This window comes from Hemicordylus capensis, chromosome 2 (assembly GCF_027244095.1).
Source record: "Hemicordylus capensis ecotype Gifberg chromosome 2, rHemCap1.1.pri, whole genome shotgun sequence".
Classification (NCBI taxonomy): Eukaryota; Metazoa; Chordata; class Lepidosauria; order Squamata; family Cordylidae; genus Hemicordylus; species Hemicordylus capensis.
This window is the reverse complement of record NC_069658.1, coordinates 354,111,296-354,131,934: the sequence shown is the minus strand read 5'-3', so window position 1 is coordinate 354,131,934 and position 20,639 is coordinate 354,111,296. Positions and strand designations below refer to the sequence as shown.

The 20,639-nt window shown below is 40.7% G+C and overlaps 1 protein-coding gene across 1 annotated transcript in view; it reads right to left on the bottom strand.

The window, feature by feature from the left end:
- Positions 1 to 20,639, bottom strand: part of PDLIM4 (PDZ and LIM domain 4) — a 139,115-nt gene that overhangs the window by 90,260 nt on the left and 28,216 nt on the right. The window contains exon 2 of the mRNA XM_053299558.1: positions 9,367 to 9,518. Coding sequence (XP_053155533.1) covers positions 9,367 to 9,518 — 152 coding nt within the window. The remainder of the gene's footprint in view (positions 1 to 9,366; positions 9,519 to 20,639) is intronic.

Here is a 20,639-nt window from a genome sequence, read left to right as displayed (position 1 = left end):
GTCTTAGATCTAATCAGAAGTCTCTAAGTCTGCCAACTTGAATTTGCAAAAATAAGAAACAATAAGGAGCAATAATATTTGTCCTGGGAAGTAATAAACAGTTGTATTGTACTTTATTAAAGGACATCTATTATATTCTGTTATGTTCTAGAACTATGCTCCAAGGACATCTATTATGGTCTATGGAGCATGAAGGACAGCTGGTCTTAGGGAGGAGAGCTGGTCTAGGTCTTGTGGTAGCAAGCACGAATTGTCCCAAGGTCAGCCCTGGTTTGCATTTGAATGGGAGACTACATGAGTGAGCACTGTAAGATAGTCCCCTTAGGGGATGGGGCACCTCTGGGAAGAGAATCAGAGGCTCCAAGTTCCCTCCCTGGCATCTCCAAGATAAGGTTGAGAGAGACTCCTGCCTGTAACCTTGGAGAAGCCGCTGCCAGTCTGTGTAGACCAGGGTTTCTCAACGTGTGGGTCCCCAGATGTAATTGGACTTCAACTCCCATAATTCCCAACCAAAGGCCACTGGGGCTGGGGATTATGGGAGTTGAAGTCCAATAACATCTGGGGACCCACACATTGAGAAACCCTGGTGTAGACAATACTGAGCTAGATGGACCAATGGTCTTACTCAGGTGGGCAGCTTCCTGTGTTCCTATAATATTATTCAAATATAAGCACCAATAGTTTAAGGATCATCCTTGGAATTATTGAAGGTTTACAACACTTAACAGCTAATGCTCTTAAACTAATACAATTCAACCTACAGGTGGGATGTGTTCCTCCAACTCGCAAAACGTGCACAGTACTGAATACAAAAAAGTCACAGTACTTGAAAGTTTTATTCACTTCAGTGGTTCCCAAGCTGAGCAATCTTTCTGGAGATTGGAACTTAAATCATTTTTGACAATGCAACTGAATTGTAATAATTCCATCAATCCCCGATCAATATGCAAAACCCTCTTATTTCTCATAAGTATTAAGCAAATGAATAGTTTCACATATCATCAAATCAATGTTTTGGCATACAGGGATGCCAATTAAAGATATTTTCTGAAATGAAAATAAAGGAAATGCACTCTGATCTTCTGTTCTCTAAACACTATAATACAGGGATTCAGGGTAATAAAGCATGTAGGTATATATACAAGCAGGAGTGGTAAAGCTCGTTGAGCTTATAGAAGGATACGGGAGCTCTAGATTAATTATCACAAGGGCAGTTGCCTGGTCAATTTGGCTTCACTCTTCTTTTGAGGAGTGATGCTCTGAAAACATGATTCATCTTCAGTGACAAAATAGGTCTGGATCTGGTTTGAGCAGTGACTAACTTTTATTGGCCAGACATAAAGCTTAACAGATTGCTTTGGGCTGAGTGGAATAAAGTAAGAATCATGTCACCCAAATGTTTAATTTAGTCCAAACTAAAAATAGAACCAATAAAAGCATTACTGTAGTTACTTAGCCTACTGCACAAAACAAACTACTGGATTTTTTCCCAATAGAAGAAACTTCCATTGACATATATATTCACCGAGACTGTTAGATCTGTTTTATGAATTTTAACTGCTTTATATTGTTTTTATATTTGTTATGTTTTAACATTGTTCACCACCTAGAGATGTCTATATCAGGTGGTATAGAAATATGATAGATAGATAGATAGATAGATAGATAGATAGATAGATAGATAGATATGCATATACACAACTGTTAAATTTTTAAAAGCAGATATATTTCAGATTTAAATTTTGAAGTGCAGAAATTAAAACTGAGCATTCATAAATACAGCAGGGTCCTGATATGGAGACGTAAATGGACCAAAAAGCCTATGTGTGATGGAGGTTGTTTCCATGGTTGGAAGGCTGTGGTGCCCCAGCCTTCCGATCACAAGAAAAAACATCATTGCCTTTACGGTGCCGGTCTCTTAGACAAATGCCATAACCCCGAATAGTGCAGGGAGGATGATGCTTCTCCGCATATATGCTCTAGGGAGGGACCTCTCTGGAAGCTGTACACAAGGTCAGCATCCCTTTAAAAAAATGCTGAATAGAGAATTTGTCATCATATTATTTCTGCTCCACAGTTCCTCGCTATTATACTAGACTATTTTTCTTCTTAAGGATTTGACAACTGTCCAGAATCTACTAACATTACTAGAAGACACAATGGGCTTTTTGGCCCATTTACTTCTCCATGAATCAAAACACTGCCACATTTATGAATGCTCAGTTTTAATCTCTGCACGTCAAAATTTGAATCTTAAATTTTGTAAGCAGATATATTTCACAGGGGGTGTGTGTGTGTGTGTGTGTGTGTGTGAGAGAGAGAGAGAGAGAGAGAGAGAGAGAGAGAGAGAGAGAGAGGTTAAATGGAAGTTTCCTCCAATGGGGAAAAATCAAGTTTATTTTGTGCAGTAAGCAAAGTGCTGTAATGCTTTTATTGATTCTGTTTTTAGTTTGGACCAAATTAAACAACTGGGTGACATGGTTCTTACTTTTCTCCACTAAGCCCTAAGCAATCTGTTGAGTTCCAAGTCGTTCTGTCTGGCCAATAAAAGTTAGTCACTGCTCAGGCCAGATCCAGGCATATTTTGTCACAGAAAATGAGTCATATTTCCAGAGCATCACTCCTCAAAAGAAGAGTGAAGCCAATCTGACTAGGAATACTAGCTAATGAGGCACAGAGGTATCTTTTCAAAAGGGTGATTCTCTTCTATTTAGCAGGGGGAGAACAACTAGCCCTAAATATAAGATAATCAGCCCCAGCATAGCACCCCTCCAGTGCCTGTTGCTTGCGTTTATCTTGTGTTTCTTTTTAGATTGTGAACACTTTGTGGAACAGGGAACTAGGGTTGTGCGAACGGGTTCGAATTCAAACGCATTCGACATTGAACATACCTGGTTCGATGGTTTGATATCAAACCACCCTTGAACCAAACAGGCCCCATTCAGGACTGAACAACCCATGATTTGGGTTTGGGGGTTTGTGGCCAGGTCTCCCGGCCATGCAGAGGCCCATGGGGCATGTGCGGTGGCCTCCAAAATGGTCACTGCCATGGAGGAGAGGCCTGGAACGGGCCAAAAACCACCTGAACTGGGCGTGTTTTGTGACAAACTGAAGGCCAGAGTGGGGAGAGGGAACCTCTGGAGACACCCCCCCCACCAAGGCCACAGAGAAAACCCCAGAGCGGGAGGCAGTGGGTTTTATTACTGTGAAAAAAGTAAAAATAAATAAATAATATACAAACTCCCAAACCAGATCTAGGGAGTGTTTGGGGATGCACAAAACAAAACCTGCCTGGTCCAGTTCAAGTCTGGTCCGGACTCGAACCGAACTAGGCAACCCACTTTTGCGTGCATGCATACAGGGAACCAACTTATTATTATTTTTCTATCTAAACTGCTTCGTGAACTTTTTGTCAAAAAGCGGTAGAGGAGGAGGAGGAGGGGGAGTAGTGAAAATCTAGACCTCCTATATCCAACATTTCAGTAAGCTTAACAAGCTTTATATCTCCTGCTTATACAAATATACCTGCACACCATAGCATGTCAGTTTAGAGCACTGCAGAATTAAAGGTTCGACACTGAAATCAGAGTTATGCCGAATTTTCAACCTCAAATATTTACAGGGTAAAAAATGTACTTTCAAGTTTAAAAAAACCCTCTCAAAACCCCTATCTCCTTTTTTTTCCCCTTCTCATTTTGTTTTTTACACCAGTTCACAGTACTTGTTTCCTAGATCTGCTGCTACTTGGCACATTTTTAAAACTTTAATAGGACTTTTTCTTTCTTCTTCAGCATAAGATCCTAAACAAATTGGGTCAGTGCTAGCCCAAGGATGGGTGGTGCCCCAGGCAATGCTGGGCTTTGGCACCCTCACCCCCTTGGCCCACATGGGTACCTGGACCCTTCGCTCATGCAGGCAGGCGCCTCCCATTGGGTGAGTTCCCGCTCACCCACCCAATTACTCCCCTTGCCTCCTCCATCCACCACTCCTGCTGCTGCTGTATGCTTCTGGGCAACTGGGCTGCTGTGGCACATCATAATGAATGCTGCATAATGCGGCAATGTGATTATAAAACACCGGGGCATGCTGCCTGCCCAGAAGCAGCTGGAGGGCAGAGGTGGTGAGGAGAGCAAGTGGGCATCCAGGTGGGTGACAGGGATAGGGCGCACCTGCTCATTCAGCCACCTGCCCACTTGATCCAACAACGGGAGATGGAAATGCCTACCTGTGGGGACGAGGGTGCCCCTGGCCATTGGTGCTCCTCCCCAGTTGTCACCCTCAGCAACCGCCTAGTTTGCCTAGTGGATGGGCTGGTCCTGATCAGGGATCACATAGCAAGTGTGATGACATGATGGAGCCACGGAGCTAATCAGATTTGATAGTGAAATTAATGAGGGCAAATGCAGCTGTACTGCCCATATCCTGAAGCACTGGTTAACCCCTGCTAACTGAGCAAAGTGGCACCTTTCAAAGTGGTGTTTCTTTTTACTGAGCAGAGAGAGAGCAACTAGCCCTGGCCCTAGCCATCCCCAGTACAGCATCCCTCCAGTGGCTGTTGTTGGTGTCTATCTTATGTTTCTTTTTAAATTGTAAGCCTTTTGGAACAGGGGATCATCTTATTATTTATCTGAATACATCCTACTGAGATGAATCTAGTAGCCATCAAGTGGCCAAAAAATGCCCATACTTGGATGTGAATTCTGATGTGCATTCTGCTTCACCACGCTGTGTTATAATGGTACCCTCTGGTACTACAGTGAGCACACCAGGGTAAAACAAATAAGGGCAGGCTGGCTGCCAAGACAATGAGGATGCTCTCTCTCTGCCCCATGCAAGCACATACATGTTTTCAAGTATCACATAACTCACCTCCTCCAGCTTAGCTCAGCTTTGATCAAAGCTGCAGAAATCTACTCTGAGCACAGTAATAGTTATTCTGGTGCAAAAATCTGCTAATCGCTATGAGAAAACTCATGTGTTGAAAGCATTACATCACACTGTTTCTGAACAATGTTGTCTGGCTCAATTACAGTTACTGAAGAACTGCTGTACTAGACATAAACACTGCTGCATGTTCATTTGTCTTAGAATTTGAGAATGATATTATTAGAAAAGAAACCTCAAGGATCATCTAGCACTTCTGCAGCGTTTACAATACAAAAGCTACTCGGATGGATGATGATGATGATGATGATGATGCAACCTTTAAAAAGATTCAGTCTGTTCTCCTGCTAAGTTTATCTTAGAATTCAGATCCTTAATTGTAATATTTAGTCTCTCTCACTATGCAACTCTAGGCTATTACAACAGTTCTATAAAGGATCCTTCCATGGAACACGTTCTAGCACAGTTGCCACCAGGATCTTCTGGGACTGGTATGCTATTTACGTATTATTTAGCTACAGATTTATATCCAAAGGGGTCTCCAAGGCAGTTATATTTATATATTTAGGTCATTAATCTCCTTGGCCACAGTTTCCCCTCTGAGCAATACCTCTCTTCCATAATACATTTACTTCTCCTATCACTGGTCGGATGATCTGCAAGCTCTAGTAGTGAAAGTCAAGGAGCATAGTGAAAAAATGGGACTAAGACTAAATGTAAAGAAAACTAAACTAATGACAACAGGTACAGCAACCATTTTCAGAATTGATAATGAAGACATTGAAGTGGTAGGTAGCTTCTGCCTTTTAGGGTCGACCATCAACAGTAAGGATACAGCAGTCAAGAAATATGCCGCAGACTAGCACTTGTTAGGGTTGCAATGAAGGCCTTGGAAAAGATATTTAGATGCTGTGATGTGTCTACACCTACAAAGATAAAAATAGTTCGGACAATGGTTTTTCCCATTACACTCTATGGATGCAAAAGCTGGATTTGGAAGAAGCAGGACAGAAAAAGTATTGACACTTTTGAACTTTGGTGCTGGAGAAGACTTTTGAAGATACCACAGATAGCCAGGAAAACAAACAAATTGAGAGGGGTGTGCATTTTGAAATTTTCTTGTTTCGATTTGTATCCGAATCAAAACATCCCCGTTTTGTTTTGTACCCAAATTTTTTGAATCCGAATCAGCCCTATTTTGTTTTGTAGCCAAATTTTCCGAATCCAAATCGATTTGGATTTTTAAGAAGGGTCCCAGGGCAAAAAGAGTGGGTGGTGCTGGTAGTGTCCAATGGCTGGAAGCTAACCACCCAAATTTCAAAGGAATTATTTATTTATTTATTTATTTATTATTAAAACTTTTATACCGCCCTTCCAAAAGGCTCAGGGCGGTTTACATTAAAACACCATTAAAATAAATTAATCATTAAAACAAAAATTATAAAACATAAAACAATAATTAACAATTAAAAACATCATAAAACAACAATTAAATATTCAGAACTATTTAAAAACAAATTTTAAAAAGCTGAAAAAGCCTGGTTGAAGAGGTGTGTTTTCAGGTGTTTTCTGAAAATTGTGAGAGATGGGAAGGATCGTATCTCAGCAGGGAGCGCATTCCACAATCTCGGGGCAGCAGCCAAGAAGGCCCGTCTCTGTGTAGCCACCAAATGAGTTGGTGGCAACTGGAGACGGACCTCCTCAATGACCTCAACGGCCGGTGGGGCTTATAGTGAAGAAGACGCTCTCTTATATAGGCAAAGGGCTGATTTTTTTGTGATTTTTTAAAAAGTTTACACATCTTTAAGAATTTTCCCATAGGGAATAATGGGGATTCCAGCAAATGTATTGCTTCAAATTAAGGGGAAAGGGATGACCCAGAGCAGAGTGTGGTGGGTGGTAGTGCCCAATGGGGGCAGGGAAACTTCCAGAATTATTTCAAAGGAATTGGGCAAAGGGCTGATCTTTTGTGATTTGTTGAACTTTACGTGTCTTTAAGATTTCTCCCATAGGGAATAATGGAAGTTTCAGCAGCCCCATAATTCCACTTGGGGGGCACTGGGGTTGCCCAGAGCGAGGGGTTGTGTAGTGCACATAGGGTGCCAACAACCCCCATACCCACAAGCCTGTGGGGTACTGGGTTTTGTTGTTTCTGAGGTGTTCATTGTAGATTCTCTGGTAGCATATGAGATTTTCAGTGAAAAACAAGAATCCACTCTCATATGCTACCAGAGAATCTACATTCAGAACACCACAGAAACAGCAGAACCCAGCACCCCATGGCTTAGCAACCCTTCCCCTGGCTAATGTGGGGTCAGTAAAGAGTGGGAAGAAGGAAAAGAGCCAATGGGGAACAAGGAGGGAATTGTCAGCAGGTCAGCCCATGATTTCAGTCACTGATCAGAAGGCTGGAAGGGTGGGAAATTCAAAGAGATGTCAAACACAAAATGGAGACTGACTCAGAGATCACCACAAAATGGAGGTCCGAAACAACAAAACGTTTTGTAGCCGAAAGAGGGACGTTTTGTTTTGTATACAAAACTTTTGGATCTGGAAAATGGGTGTTTTGTTTTGTCTACAAAACACCCGAAACAGGCTGTTTTGGGTACGGAACGTTTTGTATCCGATGTTTCGCACATCCCTAGAAATGGATCATAGAACAAATCAATCCAGAATTTTCACTCGAGACACAAATGACCAGGCTCAAACTATCACACTTCAGACACATTATGCGAAGACCCAGCTCCCTTAAGAAGCCCATAATGCTGGGGAAAGTTGCACTTGGAAGTAGGAAGATTACCTACAATGTATTTTCACATGGGAATACTTCTCACATTCTATTAAAATTAAGCAAAATGGGATTACTCTAGAATTTTATTCCCATATTCAAGGTTATACATGCAGGCTTTCATTGGCCAATAAAATCAAGATGACCTTTTCTCTACCATATGCTGCATTTCTGCCATTTCATTGCCCTCTCCATGCCCTCAACACCACCACTATTTTTGACACCTGTTTATGAAAGCACACAATGACAGTACTCAACAGCGACAGAAGCTGCAGAACATATAATGAAAGTCAGAAATAAATGGGTCTGGGGCAGCTCCAAATTTGTTTCAGACAAAGTCTAAAAGCATAGGGGTAATGGCACAGTCATAACAGCGGGGAGGCTAGTGCTGCATGTGTGTTTTGTTATAAAAGCACATATCAGAGGCAAAAATGGGTTCAATCAATAATGGAATGATCACCTAACCTTGACACTGATTGCATTTCATCTATGGGAACCTATGCTATAAAAGATATAGTATACAGTACAGAAAATGGCCATGGAGGATATATGAAAAACCATTACTGAGGTTTCAAACAGTTTTCAAAGCCGTAAAATCTAAATATTTTCCAAGGTGAAGTATAAATAGTCTATGCTAGCCCATCTTATAAGAAAATGCCTTGTTAACTTGAAGTGGAAACTCTTATAAACATATCTGAAGCTATTACAGATAATATTAGCCTTACGGAGATAACTCATTTTGGCAGGACTATAAAAATAATTTGTAATTCATTCCAAAGCTTCTGGACAGGGTCCACTGAAGAAGAAAGGAACAAAAATGCAGTCCAGTTCCAGTATATGAACAACTGGATCCACTCTGTGTCCTCTTGGAAAAGGTGAAGCAAAGGCACAGCAACATTTTTTAGCTAGCATGGGCATGATTCTTCAACAGCCAATATGGATGGCAACCACCCCCACCCACATTTGCCACCTTAACACAACCACATACTCACTTGACTTTTAAATCTGCTGGGAGGAAAGGCCTTTTACTATATGGCAATCCTCACTCCTATAAAAATATTCTCAATATATGACCTGCTATCTTCCTTGATATTACTAAATTACACCTTTTTCTACAACAGTAAATCACTGGGGCACATTACAGAATGACTTTGCCTTCCTTTACTCTGTAACTCATTTTTAGTTTTTGACACAGCTATTAAGTTTGATTGGCACCATGAAACATCAACATGTTTACAGTAGTAAGATAACTGTCTTTTAAAAACTGCTGGGCTGCCTCCTTTTCAGTGGCCAAAATTATGAGCGGATGTACAAGGTCTGTTCACATGAAAATGCTTAATGCGATAAGATTACAATGAGATAGGAGGCATTCAAACTTGTTAACTAAGCACCACTGAAATCAATGAGACAAGTTAGTATTGCTGGGTGTCTTCTTTAGGAGAGAAATACAAAGTTTGCTGCCTCCTCTGTCTTCAAGATCTGCTGGTGATCTTGAGTCTTGAAAATCAGAGAATAAAAACTACACATTTTGAAACAATGTGCCCTCATCTATTGTACTTAGACACAGCATAACACATTTTTGCATAATGTGCTAACCTGGTAATGTGCAAGCAACCACATGTTCAGCACTCACAGTTTGGTGAATAAATGCACAGGCTTAATGTGTAAGCATGAAAAAGGAGTCACAAACTTACCTGTTCACAGACAGTGTGAGTTGATCCAGACAAGCTTTGATCTTGTTTTGTGCTTCTAGATGTGTCATGTTTTCTGTGCTCTCACCATTAATCGAGATAATGACATCGCCTGGGCACAGGTTGGCAATTGCAGCTTTACTTCCAGGATTAATCTGCACGATAGAAAGAAAATGAGGGTTACTAATTAGTTTTTATATTAGAATAGAAGAGATTCGGATTTCTTCCTCATGGGACCTGGGTGTACAGAAAACCACATCAGGATAAGATAACTTGATTACTGTTCTTTTGAAAGTGAAGAAAACAAAATTGATACTTGCTTGTAATGTGTTGTTTCTCTGAGTGAACAGCTTTGAATAATTATAAAAAATAATTATAAAAGCAATTATTTTTCACTAGGTTAATTGCTAAACTGCTGGCACAATTGTGCCAGTATAGTTAAGATGAGGAGTGTTTTCAACATTCCACCATTATAAGCTCTGAACATTCTATTGCTTATAAAGTCAAAAGTATACACCCAATCTCTCTGAAACTGCGCACACGTCAACTGGGGGCCAAGAGACACCACTCCTCCGTATTTGGTGGAAATCCATTACAAAATGGCAGAGATACAGTAGTTTAAGTTTTTAACTCCTAAAAAGAAATTGCAAAGTGCTGGCAACGTTTCTTCTTTACCTGGCGTCAGTTAAGAACAAAGTGATGATGCCGGACGAGCCTCACGGGGGAGGCTGTTCCATAAATGGGACATGACCACCAAAAAGGCCCTCTCCCTCGTAGCCACCCACCTCACCTCGTTTGGCAGTGGCACTCAAAACAGGGCCTCCAAAGATGATCTTTAAGGGACATATGGGGCAAGGCACTCTCATAGGTAACCCGGTCCCAAGACATTTAGGGCTTTAAAGGTTAAAACCAAAACTTTGAACTGGGCCTGGAAATGGCTGAACATCCAGGCTGAACATCGGAGCCAATGCAGGTGATGAAGCACTGGCGTGATATGATCAAAACACCCAGTCTCAGTTAATAATCTTGGCAGTCCAATTCTGCACCAACTGCAGTTTCTGGACCATTTTCAAAGGCAGCCCAATGTACAATCCATTGCAGTAATCTAAATGAGAGATTACCAGAGCATGAGTAACTGTGGCCAAGCTATCTCTGTCCAGGTAAGTTGGTGTATCAGCTGAAGCTGATGAAAGATGCTCCAAGCCACAGAGGCCACCTCTAGCAACAGTGGTGGATCAATGAGTACTCCCCAGACAGCGAACCTGGTCCTTTGGGGAAGTGTAACCCTATCTAGAACAAGCTGAACATCATTCACCCAGGCAGAGGAACCACTGACAAACAATACTTCTGTCTTGTCTGGACTGAGTCTCAACTTGTTCATCCTCATCCAATCCATTACTTCATCCAGGCACTGATTCAGGACAGTCACTGCCTCACCTGCGTCTGATGAAAAAGAGAGATACAACCGAGTATCATCCACATAGTGATGACATATAAGGCCAAATCTCCGGATAACCTCTCCCAGCGGTTTCATGTTGATGTTATGGGGAAAGAACTGAACCCTGTGGAATCCAAAGAACAACTGCCAAGGGATTGAGTAGTAATCCCCCAGCACCACCTTTTGGAAACAGGTCTCGAGGCTGGAGTGGAACCACCTTCAAGCAGTGACTCCCAATTCAGCCAGCCTATCCAAAAGGATACCATGGTCAATGGTTTTGAAAGTCGGTGAGAGGTCCAAGAGAATTAACTGAGTTTCACTCCCCCTGTCTCTCTTGGCACAGGTCATCCATAGGGCAACCAAAGCAGTTTCTGTTCCAAAGCCAGGTCTGAAGCCTGATTGAAATGAATCTAGATAAGGTTTCCTCCAAGAGTACCTGGAGCTGTCAGCCACTACATGCTCAAGCAACTTGACTAGGAAGGGGATATTGGCCACAGGCCTATAGTTGTTTACATCCTCTGGGTCTAGACTAGATTTCTTTAGGAGTGATCATATAATAGTTTCCTTCAACAAAGCTGGGACCACTCCCTCTTTCAATGAGACATTTAGAACCTGCTGGACCCAGCTAAAAATCCCCTCCCTACTAGATGTAATAAGCCATGAAGGGCAAGGGTCAAGCATGCACATGATCGGCTGAACTTGACTGAATACCTTGTCCACATCCTTGGGCACCAATAGCTGAATCTCTTTCAGCAAAACTGGACCAGGTGGTCCTCTGAACACCTGTATCAACTGTAAAGTCCAACTCATGGTGAATGTGAGCAACTTTACTCTCAAACTGCTGTGCAAATGCGTCATAGCATGCACAGAGTGTTCTAATACATCTTTTTTTAAAAAAATAAATAAATCTTTTTATTGTTTTTCAACAAGGTAACAGGGGAAAAAAGTAACACAGAAAGAAAGAAAAAAGATAAAAGTAATTTTACAATTAGCAGTTCCTAAACATCTCATAATTACATACGTCAATCGGGAGGTTCAATCAACAGCCCTCTGTTCTCCACCTTCCAAAACACACACACCTGCATGAAACTGCCCTTGCCAAGAATTGTAAAAACAAACATAAAAAACACAAAACCCAGAAATACCACTTTAATTAACCATGTATTCTAGAAAGGAAAAAAACAAATCTTGGATGAGGGTCACTGCAGTAATCATATACAAAAACAGCTCCAAATACTTAGTATGAATATAGGATTTAGTCATATTTAACAAAAAAAAACACCTCTGGAGAGTAAGGGAAATTTATGTTTAAAATTTCTTGCATCATGGTGAATTTTTTTCCAGAATTGTTGCGCTTTGCTACGTTAGATTTCGGTTCCGAGGGGGCCCTCTGAACTGGTTTTTAGGTCCAGGTTTGGGTTCAGTTTGACTTCCTGATTTAGAGTGCTCAAAGTCCCTCTGAAACAAATTCCGAACTCACAGGATTGTAAGGTTTAGGTGCATTAGCTTCTCTCTTCTTTGCCAGCATTAGAGCTTCTTTTGTTTGATGTTGAGATGGGCACATTCACACCACGGCCCCGATGTTATCACATGTAGGGGTTTATGTTCATCTGAACTGGCCCATAATGTATCCCCATTCTGAAGTGGTTAATCTCTGGTGCTTGCCAGACAGGAATGACTTCACTAGTGGAGATGTCATCTCCCTGTCACCAACACACTCTCTCTCTCATTCTCTTGTCCAGGGTGCTTTCCAGACTGTGTAGGAAGAAGTGGTGTAAAATCCAATGGCAAACCCTAACATTTTGAAGCCAGTTAAAGTTAGCCATCAGATTGTACACCATTTCTTCCTGCACTGAGGCTTTGAGGGGAGAGGAGGAGGTGGGTGATGTAACAACTTACCCTCCCCTCCTTCCTCCACACTTGGTGAATTTGCACAAGAGCATCAGGCTCTTGCAAAAAAAAAAAAAAAAAGAGGAGGGACTGCTGGAACCCTTACACAAGAGAATCAAAAGGAGTACCAAAGCAACACACACACACACACACACACACACACACACAGACACACACACAGTCTTCCTATCCCTAGACCAAGAAGCAGACAGGTCATTTCAATTACATACCCAGACTCAATAATAATAATAATAATAATAATAATAATAATAATAAGAAGAAGAAGAAGAAGAAGAAGAAGAAGAAGAAGAAGAAGAAGGCACCCCCAGTGAGGCACTACCTTGGTGTGGTTGTGGGGCTTGTGTGCTCTGATGAAGGTGAGAGCTATGCCAGAGGTCCAACCATACTGGACAGGTTTTACCAGAGGAGCCAGGCAATGAGTGCCTCTCCCATCAACAATATGGTGAGATGTAACTTTAATAAATCTATACCGGATCGGTCGTCGCCCGGGTCAACAAGGACCGCGCCAGATGCTATAGTCCCTGGACATCTGGTGGCAAGTGGGCAACAGGACTCAGGATCTTCAGTTGAGCAACCAGGGCTGGAGACAGCAAAGTTACCAGAAGAAACGTCGCTTAACCGAAAAAAATATACGAAAAATGCCAACAAGGAAATAATGATCTGCTATTACAAGTCTAGTCCAACTAGAAGAGGTTATTTAAAAAGAATGTACCAAATTTGGAAAGAGAAGCATCCAGACACAGAAATAACAGAACAAAGGTTAGCAGACCAGAGAAGATTCATAATAAGAAATAAAGTATTCACATGAGTTGAGCTGGAAGAACTGCAAAGAGCAACACAGGCTCAAGATATGGAAGAAGAATTATCACCATTTGAAGAAGTTGCTCAGGCGCAGGTGGAGGAGGTGTTGGAAATCGAGGATGCCACTGTTGCTGAACTGTTTCAAAATCAAAACCAGGCAACCTCCCCTTTGCCTTCACCTCAAAAACCCAAATGCCGTTTAACAGTAAAGCTGAAAAGACTGCAACATTGAATAAATATCCATAATTATTTGAATATATACAATCACATGACCTCATATAATTTTCATGTGTTAATCATAATTCATGTGTTAATCATAATTCAAATAATTATGGATATTTATTCAATTTTGCAGTCTTTTCAGTTTTGTTATATACAAGTATAAGGTGGGTTTCCCCCACAGAGAAGAAATTTGTAATTTTCAAAACTGTGCCTGCTTGAGAGGTGTTATCTATTCTACCAGCCACTACAGCACGGTTCATGTTTATCTATCACTAGCTGGTCGTGCAGTCCCGCATTTTTGCCTTGTTTAACAGTAAAGCAACAAGAACTCAAGCAAAAAATAACTGAGCACATGAACCAAACAACCACCAGGGTTCGACTTCCAGCTCTAAAAACAGTTGCCAAAAAACAACTTGCTCAGGTATTAAAAGATGTCAATGCTGCACTTGCAGAAATAACAACCAATAATTTACAAGAAACAAATCAACTAATGTACAGTGCAGCAACAATAACAACACAAGAGCTCGGATATAAGATCAATGGGCCTGTCAAAAAAGAAAGTAGTACATCACCTAAATGGGAGATTAGATTAGAAAATAAAATCTCCAGGCTTAGATCAGATGCTAGTAAATTGAAAGATATGAAAGACAAGAAGCTGAAGAATGAAAACACCAAACAGTATCTGATCCAAAAATACCACTTAGATTCAAGGAAAATTAGAGAAGTCCTGGAAATAATAAAGCAGCAAATAACTGCAGTGACAAAGAAGATTAGCAGATATGAAGCCAGAACTACACAACACATGCAGAATCTCCAATTCCAGTCGAATCAGAGACGTTTCTACCAAAGCATAGAAAGAGAAACTGCAAGAAACATAGAAACACCAAATAAAGAAGAAACAGTGCAATTCTGGGGGAAATTATGGGACAATCCAATAGATTATAATAAAAAAGCAAGCTGGATGAAAGAGGTCAAAAATATGTAACCAACAAATGCAAAATCTAATAATAACACCAGAATTAATAAGTGAAAGAGCAAAGAAAATTAAAAATTGGACTGCCCCAGGCGACAATGAACTGCATGGCTTTTGGCTTAAACACCTAACAAGCCTTCATAAACAACTATCAAAACAGTTCAATCACATTTTGCAAGGAGGTGATATTGAACAATGGCTAACAACTGGGAAAACTCATCTCATCATGAAAGACCCAGCAAAAGGTGCAGTTCCAAGTAATTATAGACCGATAACCTGTCTGCCAACCATGTTCAAATTATTAACTGGACTAATAGCAGATGAAGTGATGCAACACTTATTAACTAACAAACAGCTTCCAGTTGAACACAAAGGAAATTGCCCGAACACCAGAGGCACAAAAGACCAGCTGCTGATTGACAAAATGATTTTAGAAAATTGCAAGAGAAGAAAAACCAATCTAAGTGTTGCATGGATTGACTACAAGAAAGCCTTTGATTCATTGCCTCACACATGGATGTTTAGAAACAACTGGTGTCAGCAAAAACATTCAGATATTTATTTAAAAAAGCAATGACCATGTGGAGTATACAGTTAACAATCAATGGCGAGACACTTGGACAGGTTAGCATTAGAAGAGGCATTTTCCAAGGGGACTCACTATCCCCTCTGTTGTTTGTAATCGCCATGACCCCACTTTCACAAATACTAAACAAAACAGTCCTCGGATACCAAACATCTAAAACATCCAGTAAAATCAACCACTTGCTGTACATGGACGATCTGAAGTTGTATGGAAAGTCCCAGTCAGAAATCGAATCACTGCTAAACACTGTCCGTATATTCAGTAGCGATATAGCAATGGAGTTTGGACTGGACAAGTGTGCTGCATTAATAATGAACAGAGGGAAAATAAGAAAAACAGAAGGAATAGAACTGCCCAATGGAAGCAAGATCAAGAACCTGGAAGAGAAAGAACCTTACAAATACTTGGGCATTCTCCAGACTGATAACATTGCACACACTGAAGTGAAAAGAAAAATTGGAAGTGAATACATCAGGAGAGTTAGAAAAATCCTCAAGTCCAAACTCAATGGCGGGAACACCATACAAGCCATAAACACCTGGGCTATAACTGTTATCAAATACACTGCAGGAATAATAGACTGGACCCAGGCAGAGCTAGAGACGCTAGATCGTAAGACCAGGAAAATCATGACCATCAATCATGCTCTGCACCCCCGCAGTGATGTAGATAGGCTAGACCTCCCTCGCAGCTCAGGTGGAAGAGAAATGCTGCAAGTCCATCAAACAGTAGAGGAAGAGAAAAGAGGCCTTGAAGAATATATAAGGGACAGTGAAGAAGATGCACTCCAAATGGTCAATAATGAGAAACTATTCAACACCAATGAAACAAAGCAGGCCTACAAGAAAGAACAAGTCAAGAACCGAGCAGAAAAATGGAAAAATAAGCCACTGCATGGTCAATATTTGCACAATATAAGTGGAAAATCAGACATCACCAAGACCTGGCAATGGCTTAAGAATGGCAACTTGAAGAAAGAAACAGAGGATTTAATACTGGCTGCACAAGAACAGGCACTAAGAACAAATGCAAAAAGAGCAAAAGTCGAAAAATCCACCACAAACAGCAAGTGCCGCCTTTGTAAAGAAGCAGATGAAACCGTGGACCACCTAATCAGCTGTTGGAAAAAGACCGCACAGACTGACTACAAACAAAGGCATGACAAAGTAGCAGGGATGATACACTGGAACATCTGCAAAAAATACAAGCTACCTGTAGCCAAACATTGGTGGGACCATAAAACTGAAAAAGTTGAAGAAAATGAAGATGTAAAAATATTATGGGACTTCCGACTACAAACAGACAAACACAATACACCAAGATATAACTGTAATCGAGAAGAAAGAAAAACAAGTAAAAATAATCAACATAGCAATACCAGGGGATAGCAGAATAGAAGAAAAAGAAATAGAAAAAAAATCACCAAATACAAAGATCTACACATTGAAATTGAAAGGCTGTGGCAGAAAAAGACCCAAATAATCCCAGTGGTTATAGGCGCCCTGGGTGCAGTTCCAAAAGACCTTGAAGAGCACCTCAACACCATAGTGGCCACAGAAATCACCATCAGCCAATTACAAAAAGCAGCTTTACTGGGAACAGCCTATATTCTGCGACAATATCTATAACAATTGACAATAAAATTCAGCCATCCCAGGTCCTTGGGAAGGACTCGATGTCTGGATAAAACAAACCAGTCAATAACACCTGTCTGACTGTGTAAAATAATAATAAAAACACACAGATATAGACACAGATAAAGGTAAAGTGTGCCGTCAAGTCGGTGTCGACTCCTGGCGCCCACAGAGCCCTGTGGTTGTCTTTGGTAGAATACAGGAGGGGTTTACCAGTGCCTTCTCCCACGCAGTATGAGATGATGCCTTTTAGTATCTTTCTATATCACTCTTGCCCAATATAGGTATTTCCCATAGTCTGGGAAACATACCAGTGGGGATTTGAACCAGTAACCTCTGGCTTGCTAGTCAAGTCATTTCCCCACTGCGCCATTAGGTGACATAGACACACCTCTAAAAGGCACAGAAGGGAAAACAGTCTGCCTCTGTGCAAGCCACATTTCTACAGTTGCATCCTATGCACTCTTACTTGGGAGGAAGCTCATTTAACTAAATAATTTACTTCTGAGTAAGCCTAGCAAGCCTGCAAACTGTTCTCAAAACTAAAAAAAACAGTTACTATTTTCTCACGCACATACAATGCTTTAAACCTGAAATGGCAAGATCCAAATACAGGCTGTGGCTGCGTGAACGGAATCTTGCTGTTCCCCTATGAAAGACGGTGTCAAAACTCAGATCGTATGAACACAAGCCTATACGTTGCAAAACAATTTTCAGTTCCTGCCTGGAAAGCACCCAGGTGAACAGGGACTAATAAATACAATGATTTGTCATGTACTGGCAGAAAAAGTGCCCGAAAAATGTTGTTTTAATGTTTTAAATTATTTTAATTGTAAACCGTCCAGAGGCACAAGTTTTGGGTGGAACAGACATATTTTAAACAAACAAAGCAACAAACCATCAAACAAAATAAAATCTGTCTGTCCAGGAGGCAGATAATGATTAGGTATAGGTGCAGTATGTTTTCTACATTTAGAACACTCCAACTCCTGATGGCAACCCCAGGAATATAATCTGCCATCTTTATGTTTATACTTTGGAGAATTGTCACAATGAAGCTTCATTCAAAAACCAAATTAAATCCAACTAGCTTGTGATCAGACTGTAAATGCAGTTGTTCCTTGGAAAACCCCATTTTTAATTTCCAAGTTTCACTGTTTCATAACATGCGTAGGTTCAGTTCCTTAAGAGCAAGGGACAAAGGTGACATTAGTTCTACAATTAAAATAAGTACCCCACACTGTAGCAACTAAATTAATAGCTTCCTGCAGAGGTGTTATCTTCAATAACAGTTTTTCCTAACTTCTGCTCAAATTACTTGTCACTTTCCAGTAATGCATTAAATATCCTGTTTAATTAAATCTCCATAGCATTTCCCCCCCTACTGTTTTTGTATTAATGCCAAAACATTGCAATGCTTGAAAATTTCCTTTTCAGAAGGTTAATGACACATTCTTGTAACATCTGTAGTTTGACTTTTAAAAAAGAAGTAGGATTCTACACTCCAAAATGAAACACAGTTTTCCTTGTAATCACAGGATGTTAGAACATACTCTCTTTTTTTCTGGCAAGATTAGTCTACAATGATGTAATATAAGCAGATCAATGTCCAATAAATCTGTGCATAATTTAACTAAATGTTTATCCTCTAATTTCCACCACACTGTTCACCACATCTGTTATTGCTTCCATACACTTGCCATGAAAAGTTAAACCAGCTATCTAATGAGAAAGCTCTCTGATGTTACCATCAGATGTTACGCCAGGCAGCTCGTGTTGTCTGGAGTGCTGGTAGCCCTCCGTTCCCGGCTGTTCGAGACCTGTGGGGCCTCCCTTTTGTACCAGCATTTTACTGAGGTAGAATGAACCATGAATTTGTTCTACCTTGGCAAGCAGTCATTTCAGTAATCACCACCAGGTAGCTGGGCTTCCCCCGGCCCGCCATCATTTTGGGCAGCGATCCAGGGGGAAGAAGTGGCTGCAATGAGAGAAGCAACGGCTCTACTAAGAGTAGCCACTCTGTGGCTGGTGTGGGACACACTGGGATGTGGAAGGACTTCCTATTTCCAATCCCAGCTCAGGGATCCACAGCAAGGGCACTTGAGTGGGTATGTGGCACAGCAGAGCCCAAGATGTATGCCACTTATCTGCGAGCTCCTGCCTTCCCCCCAGCCTTCCCGAGCGCACAGCTGAGGTCAAATGCATTACCTCAATGTTTTTTATTATAATAGTGCTGGACCTTGTTATCCACGGTTTCCATATTGCGTATCCGCAGTCGGAGAAAAGACACCCAACCTCAGCATACGCGGGGAAAAGGGGGGAAACATGCCGACCTTACGTATCTGCGGGTCAGAGGTGGCCGGAAATGACCGTGGAGGTCATTTCCGGCTGCCATTTTCTTTGATGGAGCCACAAAATTGCTTGTAAAAAAAATTTAAAAAGGGGGGGGACATACCAATTTTTGTTTTATTTGGGGGCACAGCATGACTTGGGGGAGCAGCAGAGCACAATAAGAAGCATCCCTGGCTTCAATTTTTGGCTGATTTTCGGCTGGCCAGAAACTAACCCCCACGATCCCACGGGATCATGATTTCCATATCCGCAGCTGCAGCCCAGAACAGAACCCCCACGAATATCAAGGTTCTCCTGCAACTATAATCCTGGTCTCAAGAGTTGAGTAAATGTTTTTTAAAATGCTTTTATTATCTTCTCTGGCATAACATATGGATCACAAATCTTTCACCATGTTTGTTTGTTTGTTTGTACGTGTATATAGTGACTTTACCAATGCACTGAAATTAATTTACAATTTAAAAATTAAAAAAACCCAAACAAAAAGATACAAAAGAGATAAGAATAGTACAGCAGCATTCTCTCAGGCTATTAATGACTTTTTAATGGTGTGGTCTCTGGGCTTCTCCCCTCGTGCCCTTCCCTCAGCATATAACCATTCTGAAATTATAATAGCATTAGCTAATAGAGATACATTGTAGCCAAGTATGAGCAGATAGATTCCTGGTTCATATCACACCTCAGTCATGAACACACAAGAAGTCACTTTGCAGTTTTAATATCAGCCATCCCCATATATTATCTAGGGATGGTACCCCTGATCTACCTTTCAGGATTTCTGTTAATGTGATACCTTACAGGTAACATGGATTATAGGCTGTATTATGTATTATAAAGACATATATATTATTGAGATAATGCATGCAAGGTGCTTTAAATACTGCATATGCTAAATATTATTAAAGATTTTCTATTAACATTTTTTTTATTGTAAGCAAAGAATAACCAAAACTGTTTTTTGTTTTTAAAAACCCATTAACTATCTGTTCACGAAGATCAAATTCATCAAGGTCTGTGATTATCTGGAAAACTATACAAGAAGAATTACAACTGAGTAGGTGGATTTTTGTGTGAAACAGTTTTGATGAATTAGAAAATTGCATATCAATATACAAATAACTTCATCATTGTTTTGGTCTCGTTACCACCTTCTTTTGTAGAACCAGCTCATACACATCATAGTCAGATCTCTGATTTAATCCCATACACACATCTCCATGTTCAAAGGATTAAAATTGGGGATATGCATGAAACAGATTTTGCATTTTGTTTCAAGCTTGAAACATTTCACCGAAACAGTGCAGAATCGGCTGTTTTAATGGAACAAAACTTGAAACATTTCAAGTGTTTTGGCCACAG